The sequence below is a fragment of the Pimephales promelas genome, chromosome 14, assembly GCF_988280905.1.
Source record: "Pimephales promelas chromosome 14, fPimPro1.hap1.1, whole genome shotgun sequence".
NCBI lineage: Eukaryota > Metazoa > Chordata > Actinopteri > Cypriniformes > Leuciscidae > Pimephales > Pimephales promelas.
In genome coordinates this window covers 19626806-19647388 of record NC_142782.1, presented here as the reverse complement: position 1 = coordinate 19647388, position 20583 = coordinate 19626806, and the positions used below count along the sequence as shown (strand labels likewise).

General features: G+C 38.1%; 1 protein-coding gene across 2 annotated transcripts in view; it reads left to right on the top strand.

Annotated features, from left to right (window-relative positions):
• ptch1 (patched 1) overlaps positions 1 to 20008 on the top strand; it is a 63347-nt gene extending 43339 nt beyond the window's left edge. Inside the window, exons 15-24 of one of the 2 annotated variants that reach the window (XM_039679968.2) lie at positions 200 to 509; positions 2032 to 2174; positions 5759 to 5942; positions 7738 to 8018; positions 9868 to 10005; positions 10131 to 10273; positions 14906 to 15005; positions 15592 to 15882; positions 15965 to 16520; positions 17557 to 20008. In XM_039679968.2, coding sequence (XP_039535902.2) covers positions 200 to 509; positions 2032 to 2174; positions 5759 to 5942; positions 7738 to 8018; positions 9868 to 10005; positions 10131 to 10273; positions 14906 to 15005; positions 15592 to 15882; positions 15965 to 16519 — 2145 coding nt within the window. In that variant the 3' untranslated portion in view covers position 16520; positions 17557 to 20008. Of the gene's footprint in view, positions 1 to 199; positions 510 to 2031; positions 2175 to 5758; positions 5943 to 7737; positions 8019 to 9867; positions 10006 to 10130; positions 10274 to 14755; positions 14785 to 14905; positions 15006 to 15591; positions 15883 to 15964; positions 16521 to 17556 lie in introns of those variants that run through there. The other variant, XR_016146504.1, reaches the window with a different exon arrangement.
• The last annotated feature ends 575 nt before the right edge of the window (positions 20009 to 20583 follow it).

The following is a 20583-nucleotide window of genomic DNA, read 5'->3' as shown; positions in this document are numbered from 1 at the left end:
GTGGGATTCGAGATGCCAGCAATGAGCTAATCTCTTGGAGTTATATTTTGTGAGTGTTATTTTGTGAGTCAGGGCCTTCTGAAAACCACAAACACCTCAAACAGGGCAGAACTTCATCATAAGACACTAAAGCAGCAGTAGCTTTAGATATAGCCAAACTCTGACTCATATCTCTCTTTTTGTGTGTGTTTCCTCTCAGGTGGTGGTAATTTTGCTCTTCTTGGCATTGCTCGGGGTCAGTCTTTACGGCACCACCTGCGTCCGGGACGGTTTAGAGTTGACTGACATTGTGCCTAGGGAGACGGGCGAATACGACTTCATCCGTGCCCAATTCCGCTACTTTTCCTTCTACAACATGTATGTGGTGACACAGAGAGCGGACTATGCACAGATCCAGCCTCAGCTCTATGAGCTGCACCAACGCTTCGGCTCTGTGAAGTACGTCCTGCGGGAGGAGAACAGCCAGCTTCCACGCATGTGGCTGCATTACTTCAGAGACTGGCTGCAAGGTAATACACTCAGATGTGTAATCGATCAGTCTTGTGTAAGAGACCATTGGTGAAGACCAAACCTTTAACTAAACTGCAAAAAGTCTGCTCATATTGCACATTGCAGCTCATTCTGATCCAGAACTGCCCATTTAGACTGGAAGAGATCCATCTGACTCATTTTCTTGTTTGTTTGGGTTTTTTTCGTTTTCAGCATACACCTATGGATGCACATTGCCTCGGGCTCGTTAATAAAAATGTTTTGAAAAAGAATTTAATACTCCTATTCAGCAAAGTACATTAGCATTAAAATGATCAAAAGAGACCCCTTAAGATTTCTATTTAAATAAATGCTTTTAAACTTTCTATTCTTCAAAGAATCCTGAAAAATACTATCGGGGTTTCAACCGTTTTCAACATTGATGATGAAAAAGAAATGAGCATCTAAACAACATTAAAATGATTTCTTGTTAAAAAAAAACCCTGAAAATGTAGATTTGCCATCACAGGAATAAAATAAAATAAATTAAAATGGAAAACAGTTCTTTTAATAATATTTCAAAATAGTGCTGCCTTTGTGAGCAAATGAGACTTCTTTCAGATACATTAAAAAAATCTATTTTTAATAGAGTATTTTTTTTAAAAAAGAAAGTTTTTCTCTAAAAAACAAAAACTTAATTTTTAGAGACTGTCTTGGTTTCCAGACCGTTGGAGATGAGTTTTACCTCAATTTTACCATCATCAGATCATCTGTTTCTCGCAAACATCAATCATGCTTGTTAAACCTCCAAAAACACATTTAATTTCTTAAGACGTATTATGATCCAGCAATGAGATTTAAATGAGAGATTAAAAACAGAGCAAAACTGTATAAAAAAAGAAAAAGACGTGAAGGTGAGAGTGAAAAATATTAAAAAAAAAAAAACAAGAAGATTGGGAGATAAAGGGCATGTCCCTGCAATAACTTCCTCCTTGCGGCTTTCTCCACAGTGACTTCTTTCCACGAAATCCATGTGTCGAGTGCTCGGAATGGCGTATCTAATCCCGGGCGGGTCAAATTCAAAAGAAAACCTTGTTTTGCCCACTCTCTCTCTCTCACAGCTCCTTTTTTAAAAGGCGTATATGTTTCCATACAACTTCTGTCCAGACGGAGTTTGGGTGGCATGTACAGACTTGTCAGCTCGGCCAACCAGAACCTCAAACATCATTGGCGTTTTTCATTTACTTTCTTTTGTTTAATCCTTTCAGCGGTCTCATTAGAACACACTTTGGTGTATGTATGTGCGTATAGGCTTCAGTAAAGACCACTCCAGAGAGGGTGGAGAAAGCTGTCTTTAATATTGTGGATTGAAATGGCTCGACAAATTGGTCACAGACAGTGAGGCGAGGGGGAGAGAAAACAATGTGTCCTAGAAATGGACCACTGGCGTTGAGGAGAGAGAGAGAACAAGGGGTTGAGGGATGACTGAAAGGAGAGGTTAACATGATTTATGTATAACCTATTGAACAGGATCCACAAAATAATGTGTGTGTGTCCTGGCAGGTGTGCAGGAGGCATTCGATAAGGACTGGCAGGCCGGTAGGATCACTCAGGGGAACTACAGGAACGGCTCTGACGATGGTGTCCTGGCCTACAAACTCCTGGTGCAGACCGGCCGCAGGGATAAGCCAGTAAACATCAACCTGGTAAGAAGTTAACTAGACTTGAGTTCACCTCACTTGAGTAAGATCAGATATATCTCAATTCAACTCTAGTTTTCATTGATTGAATGCCATGATTCTCAGAGAGATTATGGAGGGAGGTGGTTTATCCATGGTTTACTCTTTTTAAAGAGCACATCACTGTTTATTTATTTATTACTTGTTATTGGCTTTTTAAATAAGTGGGCTTGGTGACATTTTTTAATATTTTATTTATTTATTTTATTTTTTATTCACTGAATGTTTAAATAATGTTTTAAAAATAATATTACTTGCACCATGCTGAACTTTTTGAGAAAAAAAAAATATTGTTCTTATTTTAAGCAGCAGCCTAATATTACATACAATGTTTATTACTTTATTATTATGTCATATATGAAATTATCTATCTATCTATGTCTGTCTGTCTTATTAGTATTATTAGTAATAATAATTAATAATAATTTTGACTTATTGTGTAATATATACGATTTATATTTTTTTATGATTAATGTTATACAGTATTCATATAGATTCTGAAATTATTGTTGTTGATAATAATAATAATAATAATATAGTGTATTATAATTGTAATTTTCTATTAAACAATTGTCATGCCAATCTCTATTTTTCCCCCTATAGTATATTGATACAGTACAATGGCCTGGCCTTTTCTGTTTCTTCCTGGTTGACATGATTGACATGATGTTTATGTAAATCTCTGGTTGTGTGTCTAATTCTCGAGATGATGGATTGGTGCTAGGCCAGATATGCCTTTAGCATCAGTGTCCGGGTTTATAACCACGCATAGGAACCACACCTGGCTTCTGAATGTTCGTCTGTATCTGTCCTCATTCTCTCTCTCTCTTTCTCTCTCTGATTGCTTTACCAAGCACAGGAATTTAAAGCTCTCGATGGGGCCGCAACTTGCCTCTGAAAAAGCAATTAAGTCTTCATTTAAACCATTTGTTCCAGTTTCTTGCTGCAGGCCTAAAGCTCAGCCTATGCAACCTTTTCAGGACTCTTCAGAGGGGCCTTGTCAAGAAAGAAACCACTGCACGCACACACACACACACACACACAAAACATAACAGGTTAACACATTAACAGTTTCCAGTTGCTGCCTAGCATGAAATGTCAGGCAAGAGTAGAGCAAAAATATGAAAAATACAAGGCATACCATATACCAGAGGGACTAAAGGGTGGGAGGTGTGGAGCGTATGACGGCGAGAAAGAGTGTGTGTGTTTGAGATTGTGTCGTTTTGTCAGGTTATTGGCAATGCACACATAAGACCAGAAATGATTTGCATTTTTGTTGTTTTCAAGTGGTAATTATTGTGCTGAACTACTGCTGAAAGGGAAAGAAAAGCCAGTCGATCTGTGTTGGTGTGCGGCCCTGTGATGTCATTTCCTCTGCCTGTGAGGGAAGAGGGGCGGCAGTGGGCCAGGAGGCCGCCAGCTTTGCACTGTGTGCTTCCCGTGACAGCTTGAAGACATACAGTTGTTGCGCATCCTGCTGCTTAATGCAATCCAGATCTTTGGAATCCAGGTCCGCTTTTTTCTGTCCCGCCTCCCGCTTATTCCCTTCTCTTGGAAGTGCTGCCATGTCCACTTTCAGTGTATACAGAGGCGGGAATCACATGCTGCCTGTCTCTTGAGTCTTGGTCACCTTAAAACTTGTACTTCTTTTTCCTTTTTATATTTTTTATTATATATATATATATATATATATATATATATATATATATATATATATATATATAAAAATTTAATTCGTTAAACAGAAAATCTATACAAAATGATAAACTTTCAATTTTAGATATTTATTTTATTAAATTTACATTTTATGAATAAGACATTTTTTTACTCATCTACTATTTTTATTTCAGATTTTCATTTTTATTTAAACATTTTTCCCCTCATCTTTGTGATTACTATGATAAATCACAACCCTCTACAGACACACAGAGTCACCATTGAGGTTCGATAAGGCTCACTGAGTCACCATGAGGCTCCAGTCACCATTGTCTAGTAAAAATGTTTTATTATACTTGCCAGAATTTTTACATGCAATGTAAGAACAAAAAGAGAAAAAAAATCGATATAAATACTCGGCACTCGTATCGAATCATGTTTTTGATCATCGCTGTTGTAACGGATTGGGAATCCACAATGCGTCCCCATCGACAGAAACGTACATTAGTCAAACTTTATGCTTTGCAGTGTTGGGTGTAACTAATTACTAAGTAATTAGTTACTGTAATTTAATTACTTTTCCCTTGAAAATGTAAAGTAAGGGATTACTCTTCATTTATCTGTAATTTAATTACAGTTCTGATGTAATTGAGGTAAATACTGTGTATAGATCAATCCGATCTCACAGCGATTCATATACATTTTATGAGGTGTCTAAATCGTACGACCGCACTCGTACAAATTCGTATGAATTATTATAAAATATGTATGAAAAAAGTGTGAAATGTCTTGAGATCAGACATAAAACAATAGTGGGTTTAACATCAAAATGTATTGTCTGATGTTAAAAAGTATGTTTTTATAATGTAACCTTCTCCACCTTGGTCAGTTTAAGGATAATTCATGCAATTTTATAGTATTTATTTGAAAGAATTAAAACAGATTCATGTCTATCCTTGTATTATTCAGCTGGTTGAGATTGATATGGGATTTTGAAAGTAATTAAATACTTTTTAAAGAGAGTAATTAGTGCAGTAATCTAATTACACTGTTGAAGAGGTAATTAGTAACTAGTAATTAATTACTTTTTTAGAGTAACTTACCCAACACTGACGCTTTGTTATAATTATTTACAACAAACCATATTATACAAGCATCGTCAGTTTTAAGAACCGCTGTGAAAGTGCGTGGCAAACCGTTATTTATTTTTAAACAAGAAAAAAAATCTAATTTATTATTTTTTTTTTTATTTAATCTCAAGATTTTTTGTTCCTTTCAGACAGTTTTACTTGTTTTAAATTTTTACTTGTCCTATCGAAAACCCTATTTTTGCCTTCACGGCAGGAGCCGTCTGTGGCGCCGGGCTTTGTGGGTATCCATAGGGGTCAGGAGAAGCAAGTGTTTGCAACATTTGTACAGATGCTGTGTTATTTTTATAGCTTACCTCCATTTGCTGGGTGGCATTTCCTCCAGTGTTAACAGCAAGGTTAACTGCACACAGACGCGCTCAGGGACTCAGGCCAATTTTTTTATTGTTACACTAACTCAAGCAATTTTTCTCTCACTCGCTCGCATTTCTACCACACACCCTGATCCCTCACCCCCCACCACACACACACACACACTGACCCCCAACTCCTGGCTGGGAAACTGTAGATTTATTTTCTTGAGAAGCATGGATGGCATTGAGTGTGATGCCGTAATGACTTTGCCTTCACAGGAGGTAGCTAGGTGAGAAGCAGAGATTGCCGCAGTGCTGGTGGGCATTCACAATGCTCGATTATGTAGTACATACATTGGTGTAAAAGCCTTTTCTAGACATAGTTAAAGTGAGCAGACAAACCATGTTAAACAGTTACTAATTTTACTTTTTCTTTCTTTTTTTTAATCACCAGCTAACCAGACAGCGGTTGGTGGGTGCCGACGGGATAATCAACCCAAACGCCTTCTATATTTATTTATCTGCCTGGGTGAGCAATGACCCGGTTGCCTACTCCGCATCCCAGGCCAACATCCGTCCGCACCCTCCTGAGTGGATCCATGACAGGACAGACTCCATTCCTGTCAGCAGACTCAACAGTGAGTACTTTCTGATTCATTTATCACCAGTCCAAGGGGCCAGAAACATTACAATGAGTCGATGTAACCAAATGTAATGTTCATCATTTTAATATGCTGAATTTTGTTGATCTTATCCTGTTATCCTCAGTGCCTATGCTTTGTGAGCATAATGATTTCATCCCAACCTGCAGAAGATGTCATTAATGCATTACGTGGTTGAGTTATGCTCAGTTTACATTAGTGGTTTGGAAGTTTAGACATCTTAAACCTGTGAATAAACCTGCTGTCATTTTGGGGATTTTCCTTTATTCAAGTCTTATTTGGTTGGATATAATTTTTTTGTGTTAAATGATAAACATCAACATGAAATGGCGTTTACGTCCGTAATTTTACCTATTTGATTGTAAAAACAGGATAGTTAAAAAATAAATTATAGGACTAGACGTTATTTTTCGGCTTACCAAATAATAGGGCTTGTAGACATAATTTAAATTTAAATTGTATTCTTTAAACATGAAGCGATGAGTTTTTATTTTATAAAAAAAAAAAAAAAAAAAATCTGAAACAATTCATCAGTGCATGTTTAAAATAAATCAATAACTTTTAAACATTGTTCATATTAAGACTAGGAGTATGATTATGATTGATTGATACTATATTTATCCTAAGGGAAATTTAAGGCATCCAGTAGCTTAGACAATAGATTTCCACATATATCACAGATACAATATAAATGAAAATAATAATAATAATACTAAAAAAACGTGTATACACATACCTAAATATATTACAATTTCTAATAATATTAACTAATATTATTATAATAATATGATTAAATGTATTCTGTTACATATGAAGTTTTGAAATTTGGTTATTAATGGTCAACTGAGCTTTTCCACAACTAAATGACTTGTGTATCGTTTATGAAGTTCAGACGGCGAAAGTGGGTTCATTCCAAATGTAGTTGCATTTTTTAAGTTAACAGCAGCACTGGGCTGCGTGAGCTTGTGTACATTGTGTGTGTGCAGTACACAGTGGGCGCTCGGGGAAAATGTGACTGGATAACAAGCTGAAACGGCCTCTCCCGAGTCGGAGCCCCCACAGCAGGCTGGCAGACGTCCAACTCCCGTCCTGATGGAAATTTATAGTGGAGATTATAACGGGGCAAAAGCATGTTTAGCAAGTGGTCCTGCCTGACCCCTTCAGGCACTGGAACACACACACTCAGATATTCCCTCCCTTCCACCCACACGCCCTTCACAGATGCTCTCACACACACACACACACCTCTGGAGCGCTAGTCATTCTGGGTCACATTCTTCTGATTTTATTTGTGGTTTTAAGACTGCCGCTTATCCAAGTCCAGTAGCCAGAGTGATGACTCATTCCAGGCCTGCTGCTGAAAGCCCTGCAGTGCACACAAGCTTTGATGACAGGTGATAACTGTCAGCATGAATTTGGCAATACTGAGACGTTTGATGGTCGTCCGCGCGCGTGTTCGTTCCAGAGAGGAGCGGTGCGATATTTCAGTGCAGATTTTTGACAACATAATTACAGCAGATCATCGTCGGGATTGACACTCGGCTGCATGTCGAGATTTGATAGCTGGTAATTTAGCGCTCTTTTCCTCCTGCGGCGGTAAAGAAATCGTCATGTTTAATAGGTGCAGTCTGTCACTTTGAGAACACTAGACGTCCTTTATGCCAACCAAGACTCTCAAAGAGTGACAGACAGGTCATGTGGCTTGTTGTAAAAGTAAAATGTACTAATAATTATCTAATTTGTATGGACATCTTTGTCTTTATGTCTGCAGTTCCGGCCGCTGAGCCCATCGAATATGCACAGTTTCCCTTCTACCTCAACGGGCTTCGTGAGACGCCACAGTTCGTGGAGGCCATCGAGAGTGTTCGTGCCATCTGCAGCAACTACAGCCGCCAGGGCCTGCCCAGCTACCCCAACGGCTACCCCTTCCTCTTCTGGGAGCAGTACGTAGGCCTGCGTCACTGGCTCCTGCTGTCCATCAGCGTTGTGCTGGCCTGCACCTTTCTAGTGTGCGCCGTCTTCCTGCTCAACCCCTGGACTGCGGGAATCATAGTGAGTTTCTCCTTATGATGTGTCAGGGTTTTGTGTAATCACAGACTTGGCTCTATCTGTGTATGTACATTGAAGGCTTGTACATACCAAGTCTGAACTCCTCCAACTCCTTCATGATCTGAAATATCCACTGAAATTATCTGTTAGGTCGGGGTTTTTTTTTTTTTTTTTTTTTTTTTTGTATCAAAAATGTTTTTAGAGACGTCAGACTTGGTGAAAGTTGTTTTGGCACAAATCTATAAAAAATATTTTCAAAAATGTTTTACTTTCGTAGACTGGACTTGGTTTAATCAGGTCTTAAGTGGCAATATATAAAGATAAATATATAGATAACTAAATAAAATATTTCATACTGTATATCTATGGTTTTATATATTTTTATTTCATTCTTACTACTCTCTCAAATGTCAACCTTTTGAAATATTATAGTCCTGTTTTGGAGTAAAAAGAAACCTTTTCAAATAATCGTTTCGGTTATTCAACGGTACATGCATCATAAGGTTCAATTAATGCTATTCTTTCAAATTCTTCTTATCCTCAGTCCTTCACTAAACTTCATCATCCGTTAATATCTATTTACTCAGTTTTCTTCCCCACAAAATAAAAGGTAATAATGACCTAATTTTTAGCAATTGCACAATTTATATTTCACAATTATAGCTTTATAGTTTATGTTTTATTTATTGAAATCGTGACTATTCCTCACAACCAAATTTATATTTCATAACTGCACCTACTGTATATATTTCAAAACTGCATCTATTTTCATTATACCACCTTTAAAACACTAATTGCACATATTTCTACTAGTCTTAAAATGTAGTACAAGTACAAGTTCCTTACAATTACATTTAATTATTTTTGTACTCTGAAGTGGAAACAAGCTTTCATAACGTCGTCCTCATTATTCTGTGAAGGACTGTGATGTACAAGAGGTTTGGAAGTAATTAAATGTGCACAATTTAGAGCAAGACAGGGGAGGGCAGGCAGGAATAGCTGAAGAGAAGCTGTGTTTGTACAGCCCTGTGCTTTGTGTTTATCTTATACTGTCAGAGCCAGTTTGTTTAGTCTACATGAGGCTTTTTGAGACATTTCTCTAAAATAAATGGGGAAATGAGAGGTTACCACAGCAACTATATCACTCCACACACACATATATATATATATATATATATATATATATATATATATATATATATATATATATATATATATATAAACGCTGCTGTTCCTGCTCAAATGTGCGTGAGGCCTAACTTTCTTTCCCACAGTCTGTCAGCCACATTTTGATGGTTTCTGTTTTATTAGGGGCAGTGTTTAAGCCATCTGACTGATCCAACTCTGTCTGACAGGATAGCGGCTTCATCCTTTTACTTTACTGGACACTTGAAAGGGAAAGTTATAGCCCTGCTTCAGCTTTTACCTTTGCGCTTTTGTCCCAGACCACCAGCGGCCCCCTTAAACTCCATACGTCCCCACTTCCGCAATGCTCGACCCCCCTCCCTTTCATTTGCCATGCCCTCCCAGCCCCCAAACTCCCCTCCGTTGGCCCTCTCTCTGTCCTCTTCATCCCTCTTCAAAGGCAGCTAGGCCCCCAAGTAACCCAAGACTCATCAGCTGATTATGGCATTTACTTTACCAGATCATAGCCCGAGTTCAGCTCCATATGAAAGCGTCGCAAAAGAGCCCATCTGAAGAGCAGACATTTTCCCACATTCCACAGCACTTTATCTAAGCTGACCCATCTAACCCGAGCCGTACTTTACTTTAATCTATGTAAAGTATGGCTCCTTGTGTTTTCGAAAAGAACTAGGACGATGGATTTATGTTTGCCGGTCCTCTTCAACAGGTGTTGGTGTTGTCTTTGATGACGGTGGAGCTGTTTGGCATGATGGGATTGATCGGCATCAAGCTGAGCGCTGTGCCCGTTGTCATCCTCATCGCTTCTGTCGGCATCGGTGTGGAGTTTACCGTCCATGTGGCACTAGTGAGTATTTCTCGTAATTGCATCTTTTTTATCTCACAATTGCGACTATATATAGTTCACTCATTATTATTATTATTATTGGTCTGGGTGATTTATCGATCATATTTGTTATGTTTTCTTCTCAGGCATTCCTCACAGCCATCGGCGACAGGAACAAACGAGCCATTCTAGCACTTGAGCACATGTTTGCCCCTGTGCTGGATGGAGCGTTTTCCACCCTGTTAGGAGTCTTGATGCTGGCAGGGTCAGAGTTCGACTTCATAGTCAGGTAAATACTGCAGACATGTATTTTTCAATCCCTTTCTGCCACACAGATTGTAGTACATTAAATGTACTTTAAAGGGATAGTTCACTTTGAAATTAATTTCAATGTTTTAGCTTACCTCAAGGGCATCCAAGATGTAGGTGTCTTTGTTTCCACAGTATTTTCAATTTTGACATTTTTCAGTCAAACCGTTGTTGTCTATCAGTCATACACTGGAGGCTAAGGGGGTCCACCAAAAAGCATGCACAGAGAAGTCAAAATTAAACATGATTTAATGACTCGTAAATGTAAGTTCACATTGATGGCCTAAGACACGAAACGAGCGGTTTTTGTGAGAAAACGAACAGTATTTATATCGTTTTACCTCTTGTAATCATAGCCATGACAAAATGATATGACGGCACGGGCGCTTCGGTCTGCGCATGTGCTGGAAGTGATCGCTTGCGCGCCTACGTCACTCTTTGTTTACACACAGATTTCGGAAGTTTTACCTTTCACTAAACATATTTAGATATATGGGAAACCGCAATGGAAGACGATTTCGGTATATCTAAATATGTTTAGTAAAAGGTAAAACTTCCGAAATCTCTGTGTAAATATTAAGTGACGTCACGCAAGCGATCACTTCCGGCGTAACATTGAACTGATTCAGTTCGGTTCATTTGGACATTGCACAACTGATTCAGATCACTTGGATTACAAGAGGTAAAAACGATATAAATCCTGTTCGTTTTCTCACAAAAACCGCTCGTTTCGTGTCTTAGGCCATCAATGTGTACTTACATTTACGAGTCATTAAATCATGTTTAATTTTGACTTCTCTGTGCATGCTTTTTGGTGGACCCCCTTTGCCTCCAGTGTATAACTGATAGGCAACAACGGTTTGAATGAAAAATGTCAAAATTGAAAATACTGTGGAAACAAAGACACCTACATCTTGGATGCCCTTGAGGTAAGCTAAAACATATCAAAAATTAATTTCAAAGTGAACTATCCCTTTAAGATAGTAAAAAGTAATCCATAAGAATTGAGGATTTAAAATTTTCGAAAGAGATTTTATCGCTTGAGATTTGATTTAGGCTTTTATTCACATATAAACATTGATCAGTGAACATAAACAAAGCCCAACCAAACCTGCTTGACACACAATGACAAAATTTGCTGGTCTTTGCTCATCATAGCTGGCTTGACAGCGACTGTTAACAGTATTTTGTCACATCACGCCTGGTTAGGACACGATGTAAATGTTTTCCTGACTCTCTTCTCATTTTTAACCAACCTCCCTTCATGTTCAACATGAGCATGTATCTTTCCTGTCTGTCTTCACAGAGCTTGAGGCTCTCCTATGTTTTCTGTAATCTTTTTTTTTTCAACGGCCCTGCAAAGACATTTACAAGCTGAGCACAGAGAGGGCCCGGGGGTTATTTTGCAGCATGTCGAGGAGTGGAAATGAGGAGTGACACACACTGCTACTTAGAGGATCTAAATCAGTAACTTTGCAATTGCTTCATGTTTTATGTCCTTCCCGTCCTCAGATGAGTCCGAACAGATACGCTAATTTATTGTTTCTTGGAGCGGTATCGAGACTATCATTGTGCTGAAATTCAAATCACACTTATATCAAACTGAGTCATGAGTGTTTGAGTGGTAAGTATCTATGGGAGAGAAAGAACAAATGTCTGCAGTAGCTCATTCTTATTAGAGGACTGGAAAACCACCACAGCCCTCCACCCTCAAATCACTGTGGATCTAAAGTAGCATGCCAGAAAAATAATACACACACAAGTTCAGAGCAATCACACACTCTCTCCGCAGACCACATTGGGCCCCAGTCCCTCTCATGGGCTCCCATTGAAACGCAACTACTGTTTTTTCATCAAACAAAACCCCCTGGCCTCCGAAGATATGGAAAAAAACAAAAAACGCAGGCTGTATTTTTATAGCCTTGCAGGAATAAATGTTTCCCTGACTTTGCTCCGTCAGGTCCGCTAATGTTTTGAATCTAAACAGATCGGACGTGTTGCTCTGCGAGGTTTCGCTTGGGAGAGGTGGCTTTCGAGAACAGCTCTTGGTTCAGGAAACACTTCATGCGACGTCTTAAAAGTTCAAAGTTGAAGAACATAAAACTCTTTTGTTGCTTCAGGCAGTCTGAAGGAATCGCTCTCATCCGTAGAAAAGCACACCGGCTTAAATCACTCATCAACACGAACATTTAGCTTGGAGTCTGTGACTTTCCGAGTGGTTCGACCTACGATGTCTGTTGAGTTGTAGCTATTGATCTGTTTGTGAGTTCTGCCTTTCGTGTGGTATAACAAGAGCCAAACACAAACCCAAAAGTGCGATTCATGCGATTCACTTGATGAAATGCAGACATAGTCTAAAGATCCAAACTTTTTTGTTTTGTTTTGTTTCAAACATAAGCCTAAATAATACCAGGCTGGCTTCTCTCTCCACTCTCTCCCCAAACAAGTGGCGTCTGCTTGGTTAAACACTGTGGTAGCTGTTCCCTTGAACCAGACATACGAATCCTCCCAAACGACATAAAGCGAGTGAGCCTAGAGTGCCAGGTCTGTGGTTCTCTAGTGAGAAGCCCATCTCGTGCGGCCGTAACAGGACATTGTTTGAGTCTGAGGAGCGGCTTGTAAACCTGGGGAGGCCGAGCAAGAGCAGCATCAGTTATAAATGTGTCTGTGGGTTTAGTCTGAGGTGCAGCTGTGCTGCATACCAGCTGGCAGGCCTTCGCTAATGTATTCACTGTCTCTCCCACACATGCATTCACATGTTTATTCCAGTAAAAAGTATGGTTTAAATGTATATTTCACCCATGCAGTACCTTTGATATCACTACAAAAATTGGTTTTCCAGTAAAAATATCCATATATAAATGTATGCAAAAAATGTTTATAATGCAAAATTAAGTTATTAAAGGGATACTCCACTTTTTTTGGAAATAGGCTCATTTTACCACTCCCACAGAGTTAAACAGTTGAGTTTTACCATTTTCAAATCCATTAAGCCGATTTTTTTGATATTTAGAAGAATATCAGTAACTGGACAGTTTCTGGTCTCATTGACTTCCATAGTAGGAAAAAAATATACTATGGAAGTCAATGAGACCAGAAACTGTCCAGTTACTGATGTTCTTCTAAATATCAAAAAATCGGCCGAATACATTCGAAAACGGTAAAACTCAACTGTTTAACTCTGGGGGAGTGGGGCACTTTATTTCCCAAAAAAGTGGAGTATCCCTTTAAGAATATTTAATTGATTTACTTTATTTAACTCTTTATATTTTATCTTTTACATTTTTTTTAAAGATCAATCTAACATTATTTGTGTGTTTGGAGAAGATAAGAAGGCCCGGTTCCACAGACAGGGTTTAGATTAAGCCAGGATTTATTAGGCCTTAGTTGAATTAGGACATTTTAAGTAGCTTTTATAAATGTTCCTTAAAAACATAACTGGTGTATCTCCTATCTATCTATCTATCTATCTATCTATCTATCTATCTATCTATCTATCTATCTATCTATCTATCTATCTATCTATCTATCTATCTATCTATCTATCTATCTATCTATCTAATTTATGTGAATATATATGTGTGTACATATTCAGTGTATATTTTATGAAAAGAGACATTGTTCTCTTTTGAGCTCAGCTCAAATAAATTAGTCTTGTTTTAAAACGGTTTAGATAATTTATTGGAAAATAAGAAAATGCATTGATTGATTTTTTTTTTTTTTCGCAGTGCATACATTTAGTAATGGTAATTTTAAACAGAAATTTCATTATCTGGATATAAGGATCAAAAAGGAAAAAAAATATATATCATAAAGAAAATATCCAGAAAAAGTGTCCTCATCCCAGTATTTCTCAACTGCAACTGCAATTTGAGCTGCAGCAATTTACACCGATGCATTGCTGGAGTAGCGAAGGAAAGAAAGCTGGCCATAATGAAGAAGAGAGAAAGAGCGAGGGAGCGAAGGAGGACAGGAGGGAGGGATTTGTCGAGGAGATTGGGGGGTCTTACCTGATACTCTAGAGATTTAATTAGAGCAGGGGATTGTAAAAGGCAGGGAAATTTCACAGGGGCTTAGCATAGAAAGACTGATAGAGAAAGAAAGAGAGGGAAAGTGAATGTGCTCGAGGCCAGGCAAAAGGGGCCTGTAGTCTTTCCTCTCGTCTCTTCCTCCTAGACTAAATTGTTTAAATTCTATACCGTTCACTTCATTTGTTTGCTTCTGCGTTCTTTTTTTAAAGAGCGAGAGAGGCCCCTGTCCCTTTGTGCTTTGCCTCTCTTCTCTTGCAAGCCTGTACTCCACATTCCTTCCCGTTTTGCTTTTCCCTGTGTTTGCTTGTACTCCACTCACCCCTAGAAAAAAGAGAAAAGAAAACCCTCTCTCTTTTTCCTTCCCTATTTTCCATCCTTTTGAATTAACCAACTAATTATGTCCTCTGCTTCTCTGTGCTGCTTTCTAAAAGACCTCTTTGGAGACTTTCTCTGGCACAAGGTAATTTTGTTTAAAACCAAACCCGACTAAAGTCTTTTTGTGTGCGAATGTTTGAGTGACTTTTGCTCTGTGCTTGAGTCATGGCAGTAAAGTTCCTGTGTTTTTTGCTGTGTATTTACAGGTATTTCTTCGCTGTTTTGGCCATCCTAACAGTATTAGGGGTCCTGAATGGACTGGTGCTGCTCCCAGTCTTGTTGTCCTACTTTGGCCCTTATCCTGAGGTAAGAGGATTGCTCCTGTTAAGTTATCCTGCATAACGCCTTCACAATACCATACATAGTGCTATACGGACCCACTTCAGGTCATGATACATGTCTTTTTACAGTGTATTATACCTAAGAATAACTTAAGTAATATTTCAATTTAGGTTTACTTGCATTTATATATATATATATATATATATATATATATATATATATATATATATATATATATTGTCTAAAAGTTCAATAAACTGTTCCATTTAAAAAAAAAAGATTTTTTGACTAATTTCATATGTCAGGCTTTACAGTGTTCAATTTTAAAAACACTCATGTTTTAAAAAACAGTGTTTAATGTAATCGTTCTTATACTGTACATTATAATGCTTTGATGCCTAAATTAACTTGCAGCATTAAAAATGCTTGATTGTAGTTTAATTTAAATTTATTTAGACAAAATAGCATAACATTTAAATATCTGTCAGCAATCAGCATTTTTAAGCGTGGCTAAACTGAGCCACTGTAAATATTCGAAACTATGCGATGATGTTAAATATTTCAAATATCACAGGACATCCACAAATTTTATTTGCCAATACACTTTCAGATATCTCCAGCGGACGGACGAAGCCGGCTGCCCACCCCGTCTCCAGAGCCTCCCCCACAGGTGGTCCGCTTCACCACGCGGCCCAGTCACGCGACCCCTGGAGCAGGTTCAGACTCCTCAGACTCAGAATACGGTTCCAACACTACTGTGTCTGGCATTAGCCAAGAGCTTCAACAATATGACCTCCAGCCCAACAGGGGGCGATCTGCCAGACTGGAAGAGGTGCAGATCGCCACAGGGGGACGACAAGGCAGTCGTCAAGTTGAATTGCCAATGTGTCCTTCTTACTCAGTGAGTAGAGTGTTTATATCACTATATATGTTACATAAAAACGGAACGTAATGAAGTAACGTTGTTACAATGTTTTCCACAGGATGACTCTAGACAGCAGCAACCACAGCGGCATTACAGGTCTACCCATCTGCCCGGTTCTCAGGATGCTGGACCTCAGTCGTCAAAGCGATATTGTAGCAGGGACCCTAAGAGGGATTTTGGGAGCAGACACCCGCCTCCCCCTCACAGGCCGCGCATGGATGCTTTTGAAACCGCTCCTGAGCCAGGAAGCCGTGCCGGCCCCAACCACCGGGAACGTTCAGGGGCCCATCGGCCCCGTTCCCACAACCCTTACTCTCACCCTTCACAGCCGTCCACAGGCCCTGCCTATGGTCAGCCCATCACAACGGTGACAGCCTCGGCCTCGGTGACGGTCGCCGTTCATTCGGGGATGCCCGGCCAGAGCTCTACCTACCCATCCCACCCCTCAAATGACAGCTATCACACTTCAGAAGATGTCTACACTGACCCTCACTTCTCCGACCCTCACGTGCCCTTTGACGAGAGCAACAACAGCTCAAAAGCGGAGGGCATGGAGCTGCATGATCTAGAATATGGCACTCCCAGTGTCTGCCACACAAGACCCTCCAGCTGAGGTTAGTTGGGGAGCTTCTTATACGGCAGAATTCAAGTAAAGCGGTCCACATCAAATCAGCAGATGTATGCACTCTATGAATAAATAATATTAAATAATATTAAATATTGAGGGTTTAGTTTACTATTAATATTTTTTTATATTTAATATTATATTAATATTAAGGTTTAAGTTTATATTTATTAAAACTAAATGTAATTAAAACCCATGTATCTAATACTATATTATAACCGTGTTAATTTTTTTTTCAGGATTATTTGATGAATAGAAAGCTCAAAAGAACAGTATTACTGAATAACAGGATTTATTTCTTTTTTTTTCTGAACGGTAGTGTAAATACTGTTCTTTTGAGCTTTCTATTCATCAGAACCATTAAATAATATAAACTGATAGATCTTTTCATTTTAATAATGTATTGGTAAATGCTGAAATTAGGAAATCGTTAGTTAATGTTTACTAATATAGTTAACTAATGTTAACAAATGGAACCTTATTTTAAAGTGTTACAGTTAGTGTTTATATTTGAAGTGTTACAGTTAATTATATTTGAATATCTTTTTACCATTTTGCAAGATGTAAACAACACTGGTCCAGAAACACTTCCTTTTTCAGTTTGTAACTGTTTTATTTATTTCACATGTAAAGAAAACATCTTAAAGATGTTTGTTTAACTTTTTGATTCAGTTTTAAATGTTCTGTTGGTTGTATTTTATCCCAGCTCTTATGTAGTGTTAAAAAACTGAAACAGGAAGTAAATGATATTAAGCATCACAGCTTTTTATAAGAAAAGTCTCTCAAGCAGCAAATCATCATCTTGGAATGATTTCTGCAGGATCATGTGACACTAAAGACACTAACACTTATTTAGCACATCATTATTTATAATAGAATTAGAAATCCTAATACAAACAATTACTAATAATAACACCTTTCGATTTGATTCAATTATATGGACTTAACCAGGTATCTTATCTGTTATCATTAATTAATATTTAACTGCTATTAAACCTGTTTTTTCCCCTACTTTGTCTTCACAGTGGTTGAATGTTGAAGCTCAAACAGCCAAAGATGGGACATCTGTCTGCCAGCGTGGCATAAATACATGGTGCTGCATGGCGGGGACACTTTGACCAGCGGCGCCATTTCGGTGCTTGACTCTGTTACTGTATAACCCTGGTGTATTATTGTTAGATATTTCTAAGTATTTATGTGTACACAAATGTAAATAATGAATGAGAGTAGCTATAATTTGACCGGGATCGTCAGACTTGTTGGTGTGTTCCAAGTGCCCACCCATCATTTGGGTATCTGTGCCATAAGGAAACTTCTTAATTCTTGACAAACATTTCAGCATACAGTCGTTGCTGCTTATGATATTGTTGTAATGTTTGTATAATGCTATGCAATTATTTTCTCTAATTTTATAGAACTGTGCGTGTGAGAGTATGAAAATGTACAGTTTTTTGTTGTTGTATGTGTGCATGCATGAATATTTTGGTCCAGGCCCCCTAGACCCCTCAGATGCATATTAACTAACAAGAACAAACACCAAGTGGCCTAACATTATATGTTGAACGAGTTTGTGGCAGTTCCATTGCACTTACGTTACACTTCTGTTCAGAACACCAGTACAAAACTGCACAGATACTTTCACTTTCAGAGGACACATTCAGGGAAATTATATTTGTTCAGACATATGCTAGAACTTCACATTAATATCCAGTCGTTTGCCGACAAGCATCAGATGTTTAAGCGTGCGTGCGTGCGTGTGTGTGTTTGGATGTTTGCGTTTTGTGTATATTGAAGCATTAGAGTTTATGCTTTTTAATTTTAATTTGCTTATCACAAACCTGTGGTAGTTGAAAAAAAACAAAAACAAATACTGTTTAACATTGAAACACGCTATGCGTGAGAATTTAGCTGAGCAGAAATGAAGAAGGAAACGAGTGATTGTTGGGTGACTGTGCCTCTGTTTTTCTGTCCTCTGTACTGGAACTCTCTCTGGTCTCTTGTATTCTCTTCATATTCCAGTTATTTACTGTAAAACGGTCAAATGCGGCCACTCTAAATTTGCTCATGCCTCCAACTTTGCATTACTATGGTAATGTGATGTGACGGTTATTTCGGGTTTTCATTGTAGCGTTTTTTTCTTTGTTTTTACGGTACGGCATTATTTCTGTTCAATCATGGTTTAAGCTAAAATATTACTGTTAAAACAATATCCGGTCTGATTCTGGTGACGTAACTTTTTTTTGGTCTTTTGTTTTGTTTTAATAAGCTATGCTAACGAGCAATCTCAAGGTGCGTGTCGCATAACCGCAAAGATCATGACGATGGTTTTTGTCAATTCGTTGACCTCCTCGATGACAAACCCCAACTACTGGCCCTAATTTAGCACGAGCAGTTCTCTGCGCTGACCTCACCTCGTAAAAATCCACAACATAACGCTGTGACACTAATTGGACGTTCCCCCCTCAACTGCCAAATGGTGCATGCGAGTGCTTTAAGGGTCAAGGGTCATGGAGCCCCCACTCCTCCATGGCTCTGAAGCTGGCATGTGTGTCTTTTAACAGTGTGTTTGTGTTTGCTGCGACCCCCTCGTCCAGATTGACTTCCTGTCAAACATATGTTTGTTCTTGACAAAGACTTTGAGAGCTGTTCTGTGTTGTTTGTTTGTTTGTTTGTTGTGTTTGTGTTCTCCTAAATGTCACATTGGCAGAAATGGGAGAAAAATCATGGCTGGCAACTATTGTAATGTTTATATATATATAAATATATATATTCTATAATTTTTTTTTTTTTACATTTGTTTTGCAATATTTATATTTTTGTATAATAAGATGTTTTGTTCAATAATGGTCATAATGCCAGTTCTTAACAATGCAGGGATTTTTACGTCTGTTGGAAAACACTATTATTACAGTTTCTTTGTTACAATAATGGATTTTGATCTGTATAAAGTGCTTACTAATGTTAAATAGGAAAAAAGAGTATATAACATTTACCTTACAGATTCATCATAGCTCTTAGAGGATTTTAAAAGGAAAAAATAATGTTGTTTCGTTTTTTTTTTACAGACTGCCATTTTTTTTCCCATTGTTTTGGCGTGGATGTTTTGTCGTTTTCAGTTACAAAGATAAATGTATGCCATATAATTTATTTATATGAAAATTTATTTTTGTAGTGTACATAGTAGTTGTCAAGGTATTTGACAGAAGTATATTTTTAAAGAGTTTATATGTAATGCTACCATTTTTGTGAGAACATAACTGAGAAGACATTAAGATGCACACTTTCATTGCTAACTTGTTCTCTGACAACTAAAGTTCCCCTGTTACAGTGTTATATAGACGAGAGTGAGTCCGATCTCAAGACTGTTTTTGGGTTTTGTGAAAAGCTAGCCATGAAAGTAGAACAAATGTACTAGCTCTCTAAATAATAATGTTCAAACACTGATAGAATTCTAACAAATAAAAATATTATAACTTATTTGTGTCTTTGCCATACATTTAATAAATAAGTCTTTAAAATGTAGCTACACCCGTGACTATTTCTTTAGCGTAACCTTGTGACCTTCACGAGTCAAATGATGCATGGAGCATTAGCATTTTCATCACCTAACACCCAGTCATTATACATTTCCTCACATACGGGCCTTAAACTAACAATCCTGATTGATTTAACCAAGCCATCCGAGCCATTGTTGGTTATGCTGTGCGAGTTTAAGAAAAGAAAGAACAATTCCCTGACCTAGTCTCTGTACATTTCAAACGTACAATCAAAAGGCCTAATCAATTTGCCTGAACTTTCTATTAAAGTCAAGAAAGTCCGACAACATTATCTCGCGCACAGGATTTCGACTTGCTGACATCTGGCTGCAGATTCAGTCTCCCCCCGTTCAGGCAGTCATACTCAACTCTGCGCTCGGCTCTCTTGTATGATTCTGATTGACAGTTTTATAGACTGCAAGGAAATTGGTTGTAGTTACAATACAGCTGGTGTGCTCTAAGTAATGAAAAGGGGCATATGGCCTTAAAAACAGAGTGATGGAAACTGATTCAGGC